This window comes from Candoia aspera, chromosome 1, assembly GCF_035149785.1.
Source record: "Candoia aspera isolate rCanAsp1 chromosome 1, rCanAsp1.hap2, whole genome shotgun sequence".
NCBI classification, from domain to species: domain Eukaryota; kingdom Metazoa; phylum Chordata; class Lepidosauria; order Squamata; family Boidae; genus Candoia; species Candoia aspera.
Genome location: NC_086153.1, coordinates 36,319,701 through 36,337,191, shown reverse-complemented (window position 1 = coordinate 36,337,191; position 17,491 = coordinate 36,319,701). Strand labels below are relative to the sequence as shown.

The 17,491-nt window shown below is 45.0% G+C and overlaps 1 protein-coding gene across 1 annotated transcript in view; it reads left to right on the top strand.

Moving 5' to 3' along the window:
• Positions 1-17,491, top strand: part of ACSS1 (acyl-CoA synthetase short chain family member 1) — a 58,204-nt gene that overhangs the window by 18,854 nt on the left and 21,859 nt on the right. Inside the window, exons 3-4 of the mRNA XM_063301826.1 lie at positions 15,629-15,828; positions 16,173-16,348. Of these exons, the coding sequence (XP_063157896.1) occupies positions 15,629-15,828; positions 16,173-16,348 (376 nt within the window). The remainder of the gene's footprint in view (positions 1-15,628; positions 15,829-16,172; positions 16,349-17,491) is intronic.

Below are 17,491 nucleotides of genomic sequence, written 5' to 3'. Positions count from 1 at the left end.
GGTGGCAAGAATATACAGAAGACCTGTATAGGAAGGATAACAATATCGGGGATAGCTTTGATGGTGTGGTCAGTGAGCTAGAGCCAGACATCCTGAAGAGTGAGGTTGAATGGGCCTTAAGAAGCATTGCTAATAACAAGGCAGCAGGAGACGACGGCATCCCAGCTGAACTGTTCAAAATCTTGCAAGATGATGCTGTCAAGGTAATGCATGCTATATGCCAGCAAATTTGGAAAAAACAAGAATGGCCATCAGATTGGAAAAAAATCAACTTATATCCCCATACCAAAAAAGGGAAACACTAAAGAATCTTCAAACCATCGAACAGTGGCACTCAATTCACATGCCAGTAAGGTAATGCTCACGATCCTGCAAGGTAGACTTCAGCAATTCATGGAGCGAGAATTGCCAGATGTACAAGCTGGGTTTAGAAAAGGCAGAGGAACTAGGGACCAAATTGCCAATATCGCTGGATAATGGAAAAAGCCAGGGAGTTTCAGAAAGACTTCTATTTCTGTTTTATTGACTATTCTAAAGCCTCTGACTGTGTGGACCATAACAAATTGTGGCAAGTTCTTAGTGGTATGGGGATACCAAGTCATCTTGTCTGCCTCCTGAAGAATCTGTATAATGACCAAGTAGCAACAGTAAGAACAGACCACGGAACAACGGACTGGTTTAAGATTGGGAAAGGAGTACGGCAGGGCTGTATCCTCTCACCCTACCTATTCAACTTGTACGCAGAACACATCATGCGACGTGCTGGGCTTGAGGAATCCAAGGCTGGAGTTAAAATCGCTGGAAGAAACATTAACAATCTCAGATATGCAGATGATGCCACTTTGATGGCTGAAAGCGAAGAGGAACTGCGGAGCCTTATGATGAAGGTGAAAGAAGAAAGTGCAAAAGCTGGCTTGCAGCTAAACCTCAAAAAAACCAAGATTATGGCAACCAGCTTGATTGATAACTGGCAAATAGAGGGAGAAAATGTAGAAGCAGTGAAAGGCTTTGTATTTCTAGGTGCAAAGATTACCGCAGATGCTGACTGCAGTCAGGAAATCAGAAGACGTTTAATCCTTGGGAGAAGAGCAATGACAAATCTTGATAAAATAGTTAAGAGCAGAGACATCACACTGACAACAAAGGTCCGCATAGTCGAAGCAATGGTATTCCCAGTAGTAACTTATGGCTGCGAGAGCTGGACCATAAGGAAGGCTGAGAGAAGGAAGATCGATGCTTTTGAACTGTGGTGTTGGAGGAAAATTCTGAGAGTGCCTTGGACTGCAAGAAGATCAAACCAGTCTATACTCCAGGAAATAAAGCCAGACTGCTCACTTGAGGGAATGATATGAAAGGCAAAACTGAAATACTTTGGCCACATAATGAGAAGACAGGACAGCCTGGAGAAGATGCTGATGCTAGGGAGAGTGGAAGGCAAAAGGAAGAGGGGCCGACCAAGGGCAAGATGGATAGATATTCTAGAGGTGACGGACTCGTCCCTGGGGGAGCTGGGGGTGTTGAGGACCAACAGGAAGCTCTGGCGTGGGCTGGTCCATGAAGTCACGAAGAGTTGGAAGCGACTGAACGAATAAACAACGAAAAGGGGGGACACTACAGAACTGCATGCACTGCTGTGTGCTCTGTGTCTCTTAATGTAATTTTTTAAATGACATTTTTCGTTGAGAATAACATTCTTCTGGTTAATACATTCCACCAAGCTATGGTTTGCTTAACTAATGCTTTTTAAATAAACTCATGGGATGGGTTCACGCCATCTGGATTTTATGAGCTGGGGTAGCTGAGAAATTGTTTTAGAGGGATTTTATTAGAATTTTATTGTATATTTATTGTTCTGTATTGTAAACCGCCCAGAGTCCCTCTGGTCGGAGGAGATGGGCAGTGACAAATTTGATAAACAAACAAATAAATAAATAAACATGCTAAGTCATAAGTTGCTGTATATAAACCAGAATGGCTAAGTTCACACAATGAAGTAAACCAACACTGAGTAAACCACATTATAGCTTAGCATGCTGAGTGAATCCATCTATTGTATACAGAGTGCTCTTGTGGTTTTGATGTCTCATTTGATTGCTATCAGATCATTCTGATTTGACTGAGCAGAACTAAAAACTATGTAGGCCAGCTGAGCCTCCTCACCCTGGTTTACTTTGGATGTGTTGGAATACAATTCAAATTCCCAACTCTTACGTTGGCTGGTAATTCTGGGACTTACAAATCCAACTCCTCTGGAGAACACAAGATTGGGGAAAACTGATTTAGGTTGTTTAGCTGGTATACACAGTTCATCAACAGCATGAAGATTGTCTTTTGTTTTTATTACAGCACTGTACCTCATTTGGACAGACTTACAGTAACAAACTGATGTGAATGTACAATTGTTTTGCTCATATATAGAAGTATCTTCTGTGTAAGGCCAATATAATTTGTGAACCTTTCATGAATGGTCTTGTCCATTCATCCATGCTTGGAATAACATAGTTGCTGCTGGAAGGCACACTTTGGATGCTGAAGGTTAATAGAGTATGTCTTTTTTTCCCTTAAAACAGTGTTGATGGATCAGTGATAACTGTAATTGGAGTGTATGTTTCTGAGGTGGCCTCCAAAAAAAGTACAGAAACTGGTTTGATCAACAGGGGTTCACAAAGAATTCAATACTGTTGATCAAACCAGTTTCTGTCCTTTTTTTCTGAAGTCAAACAGCTGAAAAGTTATTTCCTTAAAAATAAGAATCAGCTTTCTCTCTTTATCTTAAATAAAGTTCTCAGTTTACTGCCTGAGTTTATACAACAGGATAGAGTATAATACTGTCTAGTTTAGGGTTCTGTGTGCGTGAACCCAAGCAACTGGTTAATACTGTTTAGCATTTAGGCCCATATACTCTATGTGCACTTTTAACCCAAAAAGACTAGCATTCTAACAACATTCCTCTGTTATGCTGAGTGTAAGTACATTGCATGTGAATATAGTACATTATGTGAAAAGAGCCAGTCTATTTGATTTGCAAAATAAAATGTACTCTTGTTGAAGTATGACATTCATACCGTTTTATAAAATTGGCAAGTGAATAAATACTGTATGAAGGCATTTATGCTGATAACACTCTCTGTATAGGAACTATTAGTACAAGGGGCTGTTAACATTTTTAGAGTATCAAATTGCAGCTATTTGGACTTCATAGTGTTCCTGTCTGCTCTTGGAAGGATAAATGGAAAAAGTTATGCAATGTAGACATTAGGGATAAAATATTTTTTTTAAATATTAGTAGTAGGCCTTCTGGCTGCTCAAGAGTTGGCTCCTCTATTCAGGCGTAAGAATTTCCAGATAATGGTAAACTAGTGGGTTGCATGCAGTTTCTAGCCTAACTGAATGTGCCTTAAGCTGAAAGCCACAGGAGTTTTTGCAACTGAAGTAGTGCATAGCTGCAGCATAGGATGTAATTTTAACTTGTGTGCACATAATGGACACTGTTACAACACACTTTTCCTTATCTGTGTGCTATTGGATTTTGGGGGGCAACAATAGGAACATAGGAAACTGCTTTATTTATTTATTTATATTTCAAATTTCCATCACCACCCATCTCCCCCAAAAAGGGGACTCTGGGTGGTTTACAATCAAAGTTAAAACACATACATTACAATATAAATACTCTATAAAATCAAATAAATATACAGTAGAAAATATAAAATCCAGCAGCAAAGATCTTGTTTGTTGGGGAGAGATCTATAATAGCCACCCCCAAGATGAACTGGTGCCCCTCCTACCCCAAGCAAGGCGGCAGAACCAGGTTTTTAGGTTCTTCTGGAAGTCTGGGAGCGAATGGGCCTGTCTCAGCTCCAGGGGCAGAATGTTCCAAAGGGCAGGTGCCACTGCAGAGAAGGCCTGCCTTCTGGACTCCCCCAGGTGGAATTCCTTATCGGCGGGGTTTGTAGCATGCCCTGTCTGCATGACTGGGTGGGGCGGGTTGATGTTATGGGGATGAGGTGGTCCCTCAGGTAACCTGGCCCCATGCCATGTAGGGCTTTAAAGGGAATAACCAACACCTTGAATTGGATCTGGACCCACTTTATACAGTTTGTCAATCTGGTTGCCTGCACTGACTGTTGTTCCAGACTCAAACCTTTCTTAGGATTAAATATTGGATTAGGTTTTTATCTCAGAGCAGATAAGATGTGACCTGACTATGGAGGATATTGCCATCTGTCCTTTGCCATGTTTAAATCACTTTCTGGTCCAGCTGCAGATCATGAGCACAGTAGCGTGGACCTATTAAGATGGTCTGTCTCAGGCTTCTGATGGATCCTGAGTGTTTTCTGAGAGTTCTTAGGAAATTTCCCAATGATTTGGTGGTAGCTCTGTCTCAGGCCTAGTTGATCTCTAAGATAAGGAGGCAACTGGATGAGATTGCCCATGTTAGGCCTCTTCCCAGTCTCTGAGGAAGTACAAAAAATGGAGTGAAAAGACACCTAACCAATAGTGGCATAAAAGTGTGTACATGAGTATACACCCAGAGGCAGTATGAGTAGTGAAGCATGTGTACTTCTCCACCCTCCTTGTGTCTCCCCAAGTGCTCATCATTTTCTCTGAAGCCCTACATTAGGGATTGCCTTATCCAGAATGATGCTGACTACCCAGTGGTAACATATAAAGAGGGCCTGCTTAAGTCCTACCTGTCCTATTGCAGGTTTCAAACACACACACAGTTGCTAGGTAATGATAACCAATTTACCAAAGGCTGAGTAGACAAATGGCAGACTAGCAAAGAAGCATAAATCAGAGTCTCTGGAGATCAAGCTTGCCTGAGTAGTTTCACTTTCCACAGGAACACCCAGAAGAATAGTCAAGTCAGCCTGAAGTTCAGAGCCAAGCAATGTTCATCAGCCAGTCTGTGAGTCAGAGTTTCAGTTCCTTACATGAGCAGAAGGCAATGACATTCCAGGCACAGGAAATAATTGTTTCCAACAAGGAGATATGGGTCAGAGCTGCCTCTTAAATAAGACTGCACCCAGCTGTTTTTAGTTGAGACAGGCATATTTTGCTTGGCAAGGAGCCTCATTGAGTGTCTTCACTCTGCTGTCTGCTCTACTCACCATGCCTGAGGGCTAAGAGGCCATATTTCATCATCTGACTGCTCCAGCTGTTCTGATACTGCCTGTCAGGCCCTGCCTGCTACCCAATAAAATGCAGACGCTAATTCGGAGGTTTAGGTTCTGATTTTATTTGGGCATAGAATGCATGCCTTGCGTAAAAAGCTGAGCGTGAGTGGAGCGCGCCGGAATGGGATTTAAATAGCCCGCGCCGGTCAGCGCTCCACCCCTCCTTACCCTGGGTGTGCCCCGAGCCCCGAGTGTCCTGTTGCCGGTGGGTGAGGGGTCGTGGAGCCCCCTCTGGTGTCCCGGGCGTTTCCTTAATCTTTTCCCCCGGCCGGTGATGAGTTTAAGTCGGGCGATAATGTCCGTGATTCTTTTGACAGTTCGGGCGCGCCTCGTGGTCGGGCGTTGTCAATTTCCTTCTTTGCAACATTGTATCTTTCCTATCTGCTTTTCCGGCTAGAGTCATTACTTTGTTGCCAGTGTCTGTCGCTCTCCTTTGTTAATCAGTTGCTTATCCCTTAATCCCTTGGCACCCCTTTCCTTGTTATTGTTATGTGAGTCGTTGCGCTGTCACAATCATCGCAACAGTGATCATGACATACTGCCCCCCTTTCGGAAGGTTAAGCCACGGGTTTAGTGGGGTAAGCAGCATGGAATGCGTGGACCAAGTCAGGCGCCTTGACGTGGCGGGCAGTGACCCATTCAGGGTGTGGGAAGTGTTTCCACTTCACGAGGTAGTGAAGGGAGCCCCGCTGCTTGCGAGAGTCAAGCACCTCTTTCACCTCAAAGTGTTGCTGTCCATCATCACCGGGGTGGGGGGTGGGGGCGTGCGTGGGTGCCACCGGGAGGGGTTGCTTGCCGGCTTTAGTAGGCTGCAATGAAATATTGGGTGTAGTCTCTTTAAATTGTGTGGCAGGTCCAAGTGTACCGTGACTGGGTTAACTATTTGAGTCACCCGGACTGGCCCAATGTACTTGGGGCCCAGTTTCTTGGAGGGTTGCGGTGATTTTATGAATTTGGTAGAAAGATAGACCATGTCTCCTACCTGGAATGTCGGTTGCTGTCGCCGGTGTTTGTCTGCCTGTGCTTTGTAGGCTGTTTGCGCTTCTTTAAGCGCGTCTGTGATGACCGGCCATGAGTCTGCGATCCTCTTGCCCCAATCACATGCAGCCGTTGTTGGGGACGGGGGTTGTGGCAGTTCCGGGATGGGGACAAACTCGCGACCTGACACCACCTCGAATGGGGTTTTCCCCGTGCTTGTGTGTATTGCGTTGTTGTAGGCGACCTCTGCAAACGGGAGTAGGTCGACCCAGTCGTCTTGGTGATAGTTGATGTAGGAGCAGAGGAATTGTTCCAGCGTGGCATTGAGGATCTCTGTGGCGCCGTCTGTCTGGGGATGCCAGGCTGTTGATAGGGCTTGTTGGGTACTGATCAGTTTTAAAAAAAGCCCGCCAAAACTTCGAGGTGAATTGTGTGCCCCTATCGGTCACCAAGCGGGAGGGACATCCGTGTAATCTGTACACGTGTACTAGGAACAGCTTTGCCAGCTGTTGGGCTGGCGGGATCGATGCGCAGGGGATGAAATGCGCTTGTTTAGAAAAATAGTATTTTACCACCCAAATGGTTGTTTTCTTTTGGCTGGGTGGTAAGTCGACTATGAAGTCCATGGAGATCTCCTCCCATGGGCGGGAGGGCTCCGCTACGGGTTGCAGCAGTCCCTGGGGTTTGCTCGTCGGTCGTTTGGCCATTGCGCACACTGGGCAGGATGCCACGTACGCCTTGACGTCCGTCCTCAGTGAGGGCCACCAGAATTGCCTCCGAGTCAGGTGCAGGGTCTTTAAGAATCCGAACTGTCCCGCCTGCTTGCTGTCATGCGATCTGTTGAGGATCACCTGCCTTTGCGAGTCGGGTACGTATAGTCTGCCCTCCCCCCATGCTAGGTCCTGATCCATAGTCACCTTGTTGGGGTTGGCGAGGAGCCAGGGGTCAGATTTTAATGCTGTTGTAAGGTCTGCCCGTATCCCCCCCGGTAGTTGCGGTCGCCTGCGTCTGGGGGCGGGTTGGCTCGCGGTCGTGTGTGCGGTGGGGGTGGGCTGTCTTTGAGCGCGGCCTCGGGTGATTGCTGCCATACCCAGCTGGGACTCGGAAAGTACCGTCCCTACTATGTCGGAGATGGGCTCCGTGTCCTGGGGCAGTCAGGAGAGCACGTCTGCCAGGAAGTTCTTCTTGCCTGGTATGAACTTCAGTTGGAAGTTAAACCGGCTGAAGAACTGAGCCCATTTTATTTGTTTAGGGCTGAGGCATCGGGGCGTCCGGAGCGCCTCGAGGTTGCGGTGGTCTGTCCAGACCTCAAACGGGCAGGTCGTCCCTTCCAGCAGGTGACGCCATGCCTCCAGTGCCGTTTTTACCGCAAATGCCTCCTCCTCCCATACGTGCCAGCGCCTCTCCGTCTCCGAGAATTTCTTTGAGAGGTAGGCGCATGGCTTAAGGGCTCCTGCAGGGTCTTTTTGCAGCAGGATGGCGCCTATGGAAAAGTCAGAGGCATCCTGCACTACAAACGGTCGTTCGGGATCCGGGTGCGCAAGGATTGGCTCTGCTGTAAACAGCGCTTTCAGCCTGTCTTGACAGGTGGGAGTCCAATTGAGTACGGCCCCTGGGTTTTTTTACTTTGCGTGTCTCCCCGACTCCCTTGGTTTTGAGTAAATCCGTTAAGGGGAGGGCTATTTCCGCAAACCCCCTGGCGAAGGACCTATAGAAATTAGCGAATCCGAGGAAGCTTTGAAGTTGGCGCCTGGTGCATGGGCGTTCCCAATTCAAAACTGCCTGTACCTTCGCGGGGTCCATTTCTACGCCTTTATCAGAAATTCTGTACCCTAGGTAGTCCAAGCACGATTTGTGGAATTCGCACTTGGACAACTTAGCGTAGAGTTTGGCCTTTCTCAGTTTGGTGAGGACTTGCCTCACCAATTTTTCATGTTCCCTCTGTGTCCTCGTGTATATGAGGACATCATCGAGGTATACCAGCACGCCCTTGAACAGGTGCTCATGCAGCACCTTGTTTATGAGTTGCATGAAAACCCCCAGAGCCCCCGCCAGCCCGAATGGCAGTACCTTATATTGGAAGGAGCCCAGGGGACAGTTGAATGCTGTTTTCCACTCGTCCCCTGCCTTGATTCGGATTCTGTAGTATGCCTCGCGGAGGTCGAGTTTGGAGAACACCCGGCCCTTTGACAGGTGGGCAAGCATGTCCTTCACCAGGGGGAGTGGGTATTTATTGGATAGGGATGCGGAATTTAATCCGTGGTAATCGGTACATAGTCTTAAGGTGCCGTCCTTCTTTTCCCGAAATAGGACGGGTGCTCCGACCGGCGAGTTCGCTGGCTCTATGAAGCCCCTGGCAAGGTTCTTGTTTAGGAATTCTCGGAGGGCTGCTAGTTCTCTCTGGGTCATGGGGTAGATCTTGGGTTTGGGTAAGGGGACGTCTGGGAGCAGTTCAATTGAGCAGTCCGTCTTACGATGGGGGGGTAGTTGGTCCGCCTCCTCCTCTCCGAAGACGTCTGCGAAGTCAGCATATTGTTCCGGCAGTCCTTCTGGGGGGGGTTCGTTGTCGTGGGCGACAGCCTCAGCCCTCCCCACTGTCGGAGTGGGTGGTTTGTCTGGTGCTGGTGCCTGGTAGATGCCGTCGTTGAACCGGATGGCACGTGTTCTCCAGTCGATGCGGGGGTTATTGCGTGTTAGCCACGGGATCCCCAATACTATAATGGGTCTTCCTATTTGGGTCACCACAAAGCTTATTCATTCCTTGTGGGTGCCCATTGTCAGGGTGATCATCTCAGTCCGTTGGGTGGCCGGTCTCCCCCCCGCTGTGGAGCCATCTAGTTGGTGGAACGCCAACGGTTTGGGGAGGGGGAAACAGGGCAGTTTGAGTGCCGCGACAATGTTGGGGTGAATCAGGTTTCTGGAGCACCCAGAGTCCACTAGTACTTCGGCCACAATGGCTCTGGGGCCGTAAGCGAGGTTGATTGTCCCTGCCAGGATGGAGCAGTCGTCACTCACCCTGGGGTTGTTGCGCCCCTTCTTCACCACCTGCCCAGCGGCGCTGCTTAGAGCAGGTGGGGGGCGTTTCCCGCCGGCTGTTCCGGGGCGTCGCTGGCGTCCCCTGCGAGGTAGGCGTCCTCGTCCTCATCTGGGGTAGCCAATGCTCCTGTCGGTCGTCTGGGGGGGGGTTGGCTGGTTTGTGCAGTGTCTTCGGTGCGGGTCTGGGCGCGCGGTCCGGTGCTCTGTTTGTGAAGCAGTCTGCCGCTCGGTGTCCCGTTTTCCCGCACTTCGTGCACGGTCCGCAGGCCAGCCTCCGTTGTTGGTCTGCATGCCAGGTTGGTCCTGGTTGTGGAGCTGGTCCTCTTGTGCTGAGCGGGGTTTTGTTGTCCGTGGTCGTGAGCAGGAACGTGCGCTGTGCGTGTTCTGCTTTGCCGGCTAGACAAATCCACCCGTGAAGGGAGGGTGGGTCATCCCTGTAGAGTGCCCATTGGAGCACCTCTCGGTTGAGGCCCCTTTTGAACATATCAATCAGAGTGGCCTCTGACCATTCGGTGATTTTCCCCGTGAGGACTTTGAATTCTAGGGCGTAGTCGGCCACCGTTCTTTTGCCCTGCTGTAGCGCTAATAGTATGCACTTTGCCCTTTCCTTCGCCAGTGGGTCCTCAAAGTATTGTTTTAGTTCGGCGAGGAAGACTTGAAAGTTAGTTAAGGCTGGGGCTCCGGATTCGTACAGCTGGACGTACCAGTCTGCAGCCCTATCCTGAAGTCTGGTGGCCACCGCCGAGATTTTGGCGGCTTCTGAACTAAAGTAATGTCCATATTGGGCTATGTAGTCCCTTGCGTTGGTTAAAAAAATGACAGTTTCGTGGGGTTCCCGTCGAAGTTCACGGTGAAGTCTTTTGCGAACCTCGCGTGCTGCGGGTCCCCCCCCCCCGTGGGTGTTGAAGAATGGTTCCCACTGGTGTGGGGGCACGGGCCCCTGTGGTGTAGGCTCAAGCTTGGCCCCTCCCGCTCGGGGTTGTGGCTGGGGTGGGTACCTGTGCTGCCTCAGTCTTGTAGCGCCCGTTGACAATCAGAGACTGGAGCATGGATTCCAGGTCGCGTACCCGAGCTTCTAGAGCCGTGACCCTGTCGAGCGTGTCCTGGTTGGCTGGCAGTGGTGCTGCCAGGTATTGGCTGGTCGGTGTTTCGGGGTAGGGGAGTTCCCAGCTGGGGTAGGGCGGTTCCGTCTGGTATCCTGCTCCGTCAGCCCAGTCTAGGAGTCGTTGATCCGCAACCTCGTTCTCCGCCGGGATTCCCTCGTCTGGGCTGGGGCTCCAGGTCTGGAACTGGGGTGCGGTGTGGGCAGGGAGGGTGTCCGCGGCTCCTGTGGAGCGCGTTGTCTCCGGCCATCATCGGGTCGCCTCTGCTGCTTGCGGGCCGTCCCTCACGCCTCGGGTGCAGGTTGCTGGCTCCATCGCTGTTCCCGGTTCCGATTCTCGCCGTTTGGTTCCTCCTGCGGAAAATTTTCGTTCGGTGGGGCTTGGCGAGGTTGGTTTGTGATGCTCAGCTTTATGTCAGGCCCTGCCTGCTACCCAATAAAACGCAGACGCTAATTCGGAGGTTTAGGTTCTGATTTTATTTGGGCATAGAATGCATGCCTTGCGTAAAAAGCTGAGCGTGAGTGGAGCGCACCGGAACGGGATTTAAATAGCCCGCGCCGGTCAGCGCTCCACCCCTCCTTACCCTGGGTGTGCCCCGAGCCCCGAGTGTCCTGTTGCCGGTGGGTGAGGGGTCGCGGAGCCCCCTCTGGTGCCCCGGGCGTTTCCTTAATCTTTTCCCCCGGCCGGTGATGAGTTTAAGTCGGGCGATAATGTCCATGATTCTTTTGACAGTTTGGGCGCGCCTCGTGATCGGGCGTTGTCAATTTCCTTCTTTGCAACATTGTATCTTTCCTATCTGCTTTTCTGGCTAGAGTTGTTACTTTGTTGCCAGTGTCTGTCGCTCTCCTTTGTTAATCAGTTGCTTATCCCTTAATCCCTTGGCACCCCTTTCCTTGTTATGTGAGTCGTTGCGCTGTCACAATCATCGCAACGGTGATCATGACACTGCCTGTGTTTGATCAGCCTCAGGTGATTCCTGGCTTGGTATCTCCTGAAGCTGACATTCCCCTGGTTTAGTGGAGGAGCTTCTTCAGACTCAGAGTGGTCTCAGTCCTGGGCCATGATATTATCTTTGTGAGGAATGGCAGGGACATGGGCCAGTATACAGATATTCTTCCAAGATTTGATATTTACCCCAGACTCACATTAAAGATACTCTACTGACATCTGTGTAGTTCTTGCTACCTTCATTTTGCCCAGCCGCCTGGGACTTTACAGTGTTAATAGGTTTAGTTATTGTGATGATGAGTTTTTATGTTGATGCTTTTAGATCTGTCCATGCCCTTTGAGAGGGCACAAGAGTATAGGAATTGTGTAAAATAAATAAAATAATAAACAAATAAACATGAAACTTATGTATATAAAGCAGAGACTGCATAAATGAGCTACAGCTTCATATTGGAAACAGCAATATGAACATGCTGTCACGAATAGCAATGGAGGTTGAGACAAGTATCTTTTACAATAAAGGTGAAGAATTTGTATGCGTGGCCAGGGTTTGTAGTTTACTTTCATGTTGTTCAGCTATTTTTAAAAATCATCTAACATATTGCTATTTTTGCACTACTTGAATCTTATATTGCACAGATGCTCCTAGAACTGCAAGCTTGTTCCTAAAATATATGATACTGAGTCTGGTTAATAATTTTAATTCAAGAAGTTATATTAGCGTGAAAGGATTTACTATTTCTGCTAGTTCTAATGACTGAGAAGCCTAGGCAGCAAGAAAGATGGAAGGCTGACCTTGAGAAATTGGTACAGTTAGTTTCTTTTTCAATGGGCAAACTTGGGATCTAGAACATATATTTTTAGCTATGACCAAAATCATCAAGTATTGAAAACCAAGGAAGCTTTTCAAGACTTCAAGCCTCTTTTGATATTGGTCATGGATCTGATGAAGAAAAACAAATTGATAATACAGACTAGACAGATTTTCCTGGTCAAACAAGGGATTGCTACCAATTTGTGTACCATTTTGGAGGAAAAACAGGATAGAAATCTAATTAATTATAAATACATTCCTTGGCTTGGCTTCCTTCAGCTGTGTTGCATCACTTGACCTAGTTTGTAGTCCACCAAACTTGTGTTTTGCTGTCGAGGTAATACAAGAGACTGAAGATCTTCTAAGTAGAGAAGGACACTAATTTTTGAACTACAAAATGTCAAAGTACCCTAACCCTAAAGTCTTCTATAAGAGAGAATGAGAGGTCCCATCTAGGAGATAAAAGAAAACTGGTAGCCTTGCTTAATACTATGAGAAAACATCAGAAGCTCTTCCAGGCCTTAATAAATTACATTGCTGCTATGATTAATTTCAGCTCCATTCTCCCTCATATTATTTTCAAAAAGTCCAACACATCAGGAGACATGCTAATAAGACAACAGGTTACTATGCAGATTTGACAAAAATTATTCCCTTTGCGAATGGGCATAACAAATTTGAGTTATCTTGCAATGCCAACATAGCTTACAGTCTCGCAAGCACTGTCCTGGTTTTAGCAATATGTATATAACTATGATGGACTACTTCCATTGACAGAATAATTTTTTCAAATGTTTAGATGGCAGGAAGAAGAAGAGGTAGAGGAAGAGGTGGAAGAGCGTTAAAAAGTATATTCAATAGAAATATTAAAAAATCTTGCCTTCTGTTTAACTGCCGATCACAAACACAAAGCCTGGATTTCTGATTTTTTGTTGTTTTAGGATCAGCAACAAGTTCCTACTAGGAAGATTACAAATAAAAATCTCCAGGTAGCATACAGTATGACAAATATTAGGACTCTTTTCACTGGCTAAAACAGTAGAATGCAGAAACAAGGTTTACTTATAAAGTGGCCAAGGACCCCATGTTTTGCTTTGTGTATCTATTTCTGGATGGGCTGCAAGAAACTAGCTCTTTTTAAAATGAGAACTGGGAACAGCTTGGCTGTGGGTGGAGATACCTCCTGCATGAATGCCATACAGCTCTTAGAATGTTGCTGACTCACTCTTGCTCTCTGAACTGACCTCTCAAGGACTGCTTCCTGTTCTGCAGTTGCATGCATCCTGTGTTTGTTTAGCTGTAAACTAGTCACAGGCGCATAGTCACATCACTCAGGAGGAGGAACCTGCTGCCACCTTCATGTTAATAAGGCTCATATAGTTTACCCTGTAGCATGAGTTGTTGACCGGCTCTCCAGAACTGCAGAATTGTGCAACTTTCTCTATGTCTATATTGCAGCCCTTTTTTTCTCTCTCTATGCAATGACATAGAGAAAGTTGCACAATTCTGCAGTTCTGTTGTCTTCTTCAGAGATAGCAAGACAAAAGAACTGACTAACTGCAAGATCAGAGATATGGGGGAACCGGTCAACAACTCATGCTACATGGTAAATTATATGAGCCTTATTAACATGAAGGTGGCATCATAGTGATGTGACTATGCACCTGTGACTAGTTTACAGCTAAACAAACACAGGATGCATGCAACTGTCAGCCAGAATAGAACATAGCCTTAACTTCATGATGGCTTTTTATGGAGATTCCAGCCAGAAGTAGAGATGAAAGTAGGAACTAGTAGGCACATTTGTGATAAGAAAGTATTGTGGCTTACCATATCATATGAAAAAGGCCAGAGGAAATTGAAAGCAGGGTCCAAAGCAAAGGCCAGGCACAGAAGTTAGCTGAGAATTGTGGCTTCAAATTGTCAGGGTTCAACGGTTTGTTTCAGAATCAAGGCAAGAAGCAGAATCTCAGCTAGTTAAGAAGCTGGTAGATAGATATTAGGTGGATTCATACACACTTTGTCATGGTTTGTTTTAACTATAATATGTAAAACAAGCACATATTTTACTGCATAAACCATGGATTACAAACAACAGTATACAAACAACAGTAATGTTTCACATATGGTAAATCAAAATCAAATTATTTTAGCTCAATATATAAGCCTCTCCATTGTTTTCAGCATTGCCTAATACAGAGTGGATGTTTGAAAAACTAGTGTTCCTAGAACCTCGTCTTCCTTCTTTTCGCACAACTTACTTTTCTTCCAGGTCAGTGGCCCCTTACTCTTGCAAGACCAATGTCACTATCAAGCAATATAAAGTAAAAAGTATTACCTAATGGAAGCCAGATAGTTCAATCTGTCTCACATCTTATTTTGAGATAGATGACTAAGACCTATTTTATATCTATGGAAATCTTCATGGAAACAGGAATTGCTGGTATTTCTTGATTAATATAAATCTGCTTACAGGATATTTGTAAGGGAGAACTGGAATTTAGAAGTATATAATGACTCCTGCATTTGCCAGATCTTCCCTGGAATCCTTTCTAGGCTGTTTTTCTTTCCCCTGCAGCTGAGTCTCTTCTGATCTCAAAGCACAGTGGGAGGACCAGGGCATGGCCACAGCACAGTTGCAGATGGACGTTAAACGGGTTAAACACTTTCTTCTCTCTACCTCTTCCCCGTGGAAGTGCCTTCTGATAGTCTACATTAGCATTGTAAGACAAGCACAGGTCAGAATCCTGAAGAATAGTTCTGACCTCACATAATTATTTATGAAAATGACCTTTACTCTGCAGAATCCTGCAGATTTTAAACATATGTCTGAATAATGTTGATATAATGACAGTTATGGTAAAAATGGAATGATAGTCCACTAACCCAGCTCTGATCTGATGGGATTTCCAGGTAATAATCTAGCTTAGCTGTGAAGGTACTACATAGCGCTGGGCAAATAATTTGCTTTTCCTTCATTCCTTTGGTAATCCATTTGAACTGTAAAAGTAACTGTTAAAAACAACCACAAGGAGAACAAGAGGAAGAAGAGGAAGTATTTTTCTTAAAATGATATTTTTGATTTGGCATTAGGCTATTATTACTGTTACAAATGGATTTAAACAGACAAATAAATAACAAAGAAGGAAATGTGCTTCTTACACAGTATTCTTTAATGTAGTTTTAATGCTAGGAATGTTGCAGGAAAAACGCTAGGAAGGAAAAAAATGTTGATGAATACTAGATATTTCTCCTGATATCAGTAATTCAAGAAATTCAGCTAGTTTTTTAGCTCAGCAAATTTAATTATCCAAAAGATTATTATATCTAAGAATTGTTCTGTAATATCTCTGCATTTTAAATTGCATCTAAAATTGTTGCTATTGTAACAGTACCTGTATAATTTATGATTATCATGGTAAATAGCGGAAATTAAATCTACAAAAGCTGAGCTTAAGTGGATTAGATTTAAATTTAAGTTTGCTGGATAAATATCAGTTTGTAGATTGAAATCTGATATTTATAAAGTGAAACAGACAAAAATAAGGCATTTCTTTTCTGCATTGCAGGGAACTTTTGAACATGACTTGTCGGCTTGCTAATACCTTAAAGAGAAATGGTATAAAAAGGGGGGACCGAGTTGCTATCTATATGTCTGTATCTCCAATGGCAGTGGCTGCCATGTTGGCTTGTGCCAGAATTGGTGCAGTTCATACAGTTGTATTTGCTGGATTCAGTGCAGAATCTTTAGCAGGGAGGATAAATGATGGTGAGTAATTTTCAGATAAAACTTTCCAGATAATAATCTATGGCTTGTTTTGTTACTGCAGGGAAAGCACAACTTTCCCATTAGAAAATTAGCACATCAGCAAAAGTGCAGTTAGATTTGTTATATGCCAGGAGTCTCCGTAAGCTTTTACATGCAATTTTATTTTCATACAACACATTTTGTTTTTGCTGTAACAGGAAAACAATCCTGAGCTTTTCACTACTATATAGGAAGGGTTGCTTTATGATATATTATGTGCTATTTATTTTTATTTATTAGATTATAATGCAAAACAGAGGAGTAGGTTAAAAACTGCTGACTCTATAAATTATTTTTCTTGCTAGCTAAATGTAAAGCAGTAATCACCTGTAACCAGGGAATCAGAGGTGGACGGATCATAGAACTGAAGAACACTGTGGATGAAGCTGTAAAGAACTGTCCAAGTGTCAAGTATGTCTTTGTGGATCAGAGAACTGACAACAAAATCAATACATGCAGTCATGATATTCTCCTTGAAGAAGTATGTTCATGGTGTTCACAATACTCCTTTTAATCAGATATTTCTACATGGCATGATATCAAGTATTATATTGAAGCCTAGATTATGAAAAATGAAAGGCTAAACTAACATCTGGCATGAGATTATCAATAAGAACATGCCCAGAGAACAGATTCCTCCCCACTCCTTTATTTTTGAAATAGAACCAGAAGGCAGAAACTGCTTCATGCAGCAATTGTCAATTTTCTCCTGGATGACATTTGTTCCTGTAGGAAGCCAACAGTGCATGTTGCCCAGCCAGTTTTAACCCTACAGTAGTCATTGTGATTTACATAGGATGGTAGAGGATCAGCCTTTGAGGGAGGGGTGTGTGTGCTATCTTTATACTAAGGAATTTCATACTTTTTTTATAAGAACTTTATTAATTTTCCAAGTATAGTTAAAATACAAAATATAGAATATAGGAAAGCTAGATCATAGAGTATAGGTGTCAGCACCTGATCATTTGAGCATTCACACAATCACAGTCAGGAGGCTGGGATTTCTTTAACTGTTTTAATGAAGCGTAATGAACGGTACAGAAGGCAAGCTGCGAATAAAGATTTCCCACTCAAACCTAACTTAAAACTACATTCTCTTAGTTAGTCCCCTTTCCCATGAAGCCATGTCACCCCCCTCCCATCCAGATGGCATTCCTGGCATATCTCAATGCTGTGTCCTTGATGTCTTCCATAGCCATAATATACCACTTCAGACTTCACACCCCCTCCCATCTGGTGACACGGATTCCATTCCTTGGAGAAGGAAATGATGGCAGATGCTCCGATAAGGGCTTTTGTAAAACCGTTGATTGGGGGGATCTGACAACAGGACTAAAGAAAAAATAAAAAAACTATAATGGTGCAGGACAGATGGAAAACAGAAACAAAGAGTGACTTCTGATTTTCTCCAATACAGATATGAATAAGTTTACAAATATAATCTCTTACCATTAGTTAAACCTTAACAACATTATTTCTATCAAAACAGACCATTTAATCACTAAAACCCAAAATCAAAGCTTCATTTTTATCTAACACAAGCAAGTAATCTAAAAGTGATTGCCAAGTAAAAGTAAATCCAGAAGCAGTATTTTCTCTCATTAACGCTGTTAACTTAGCCATT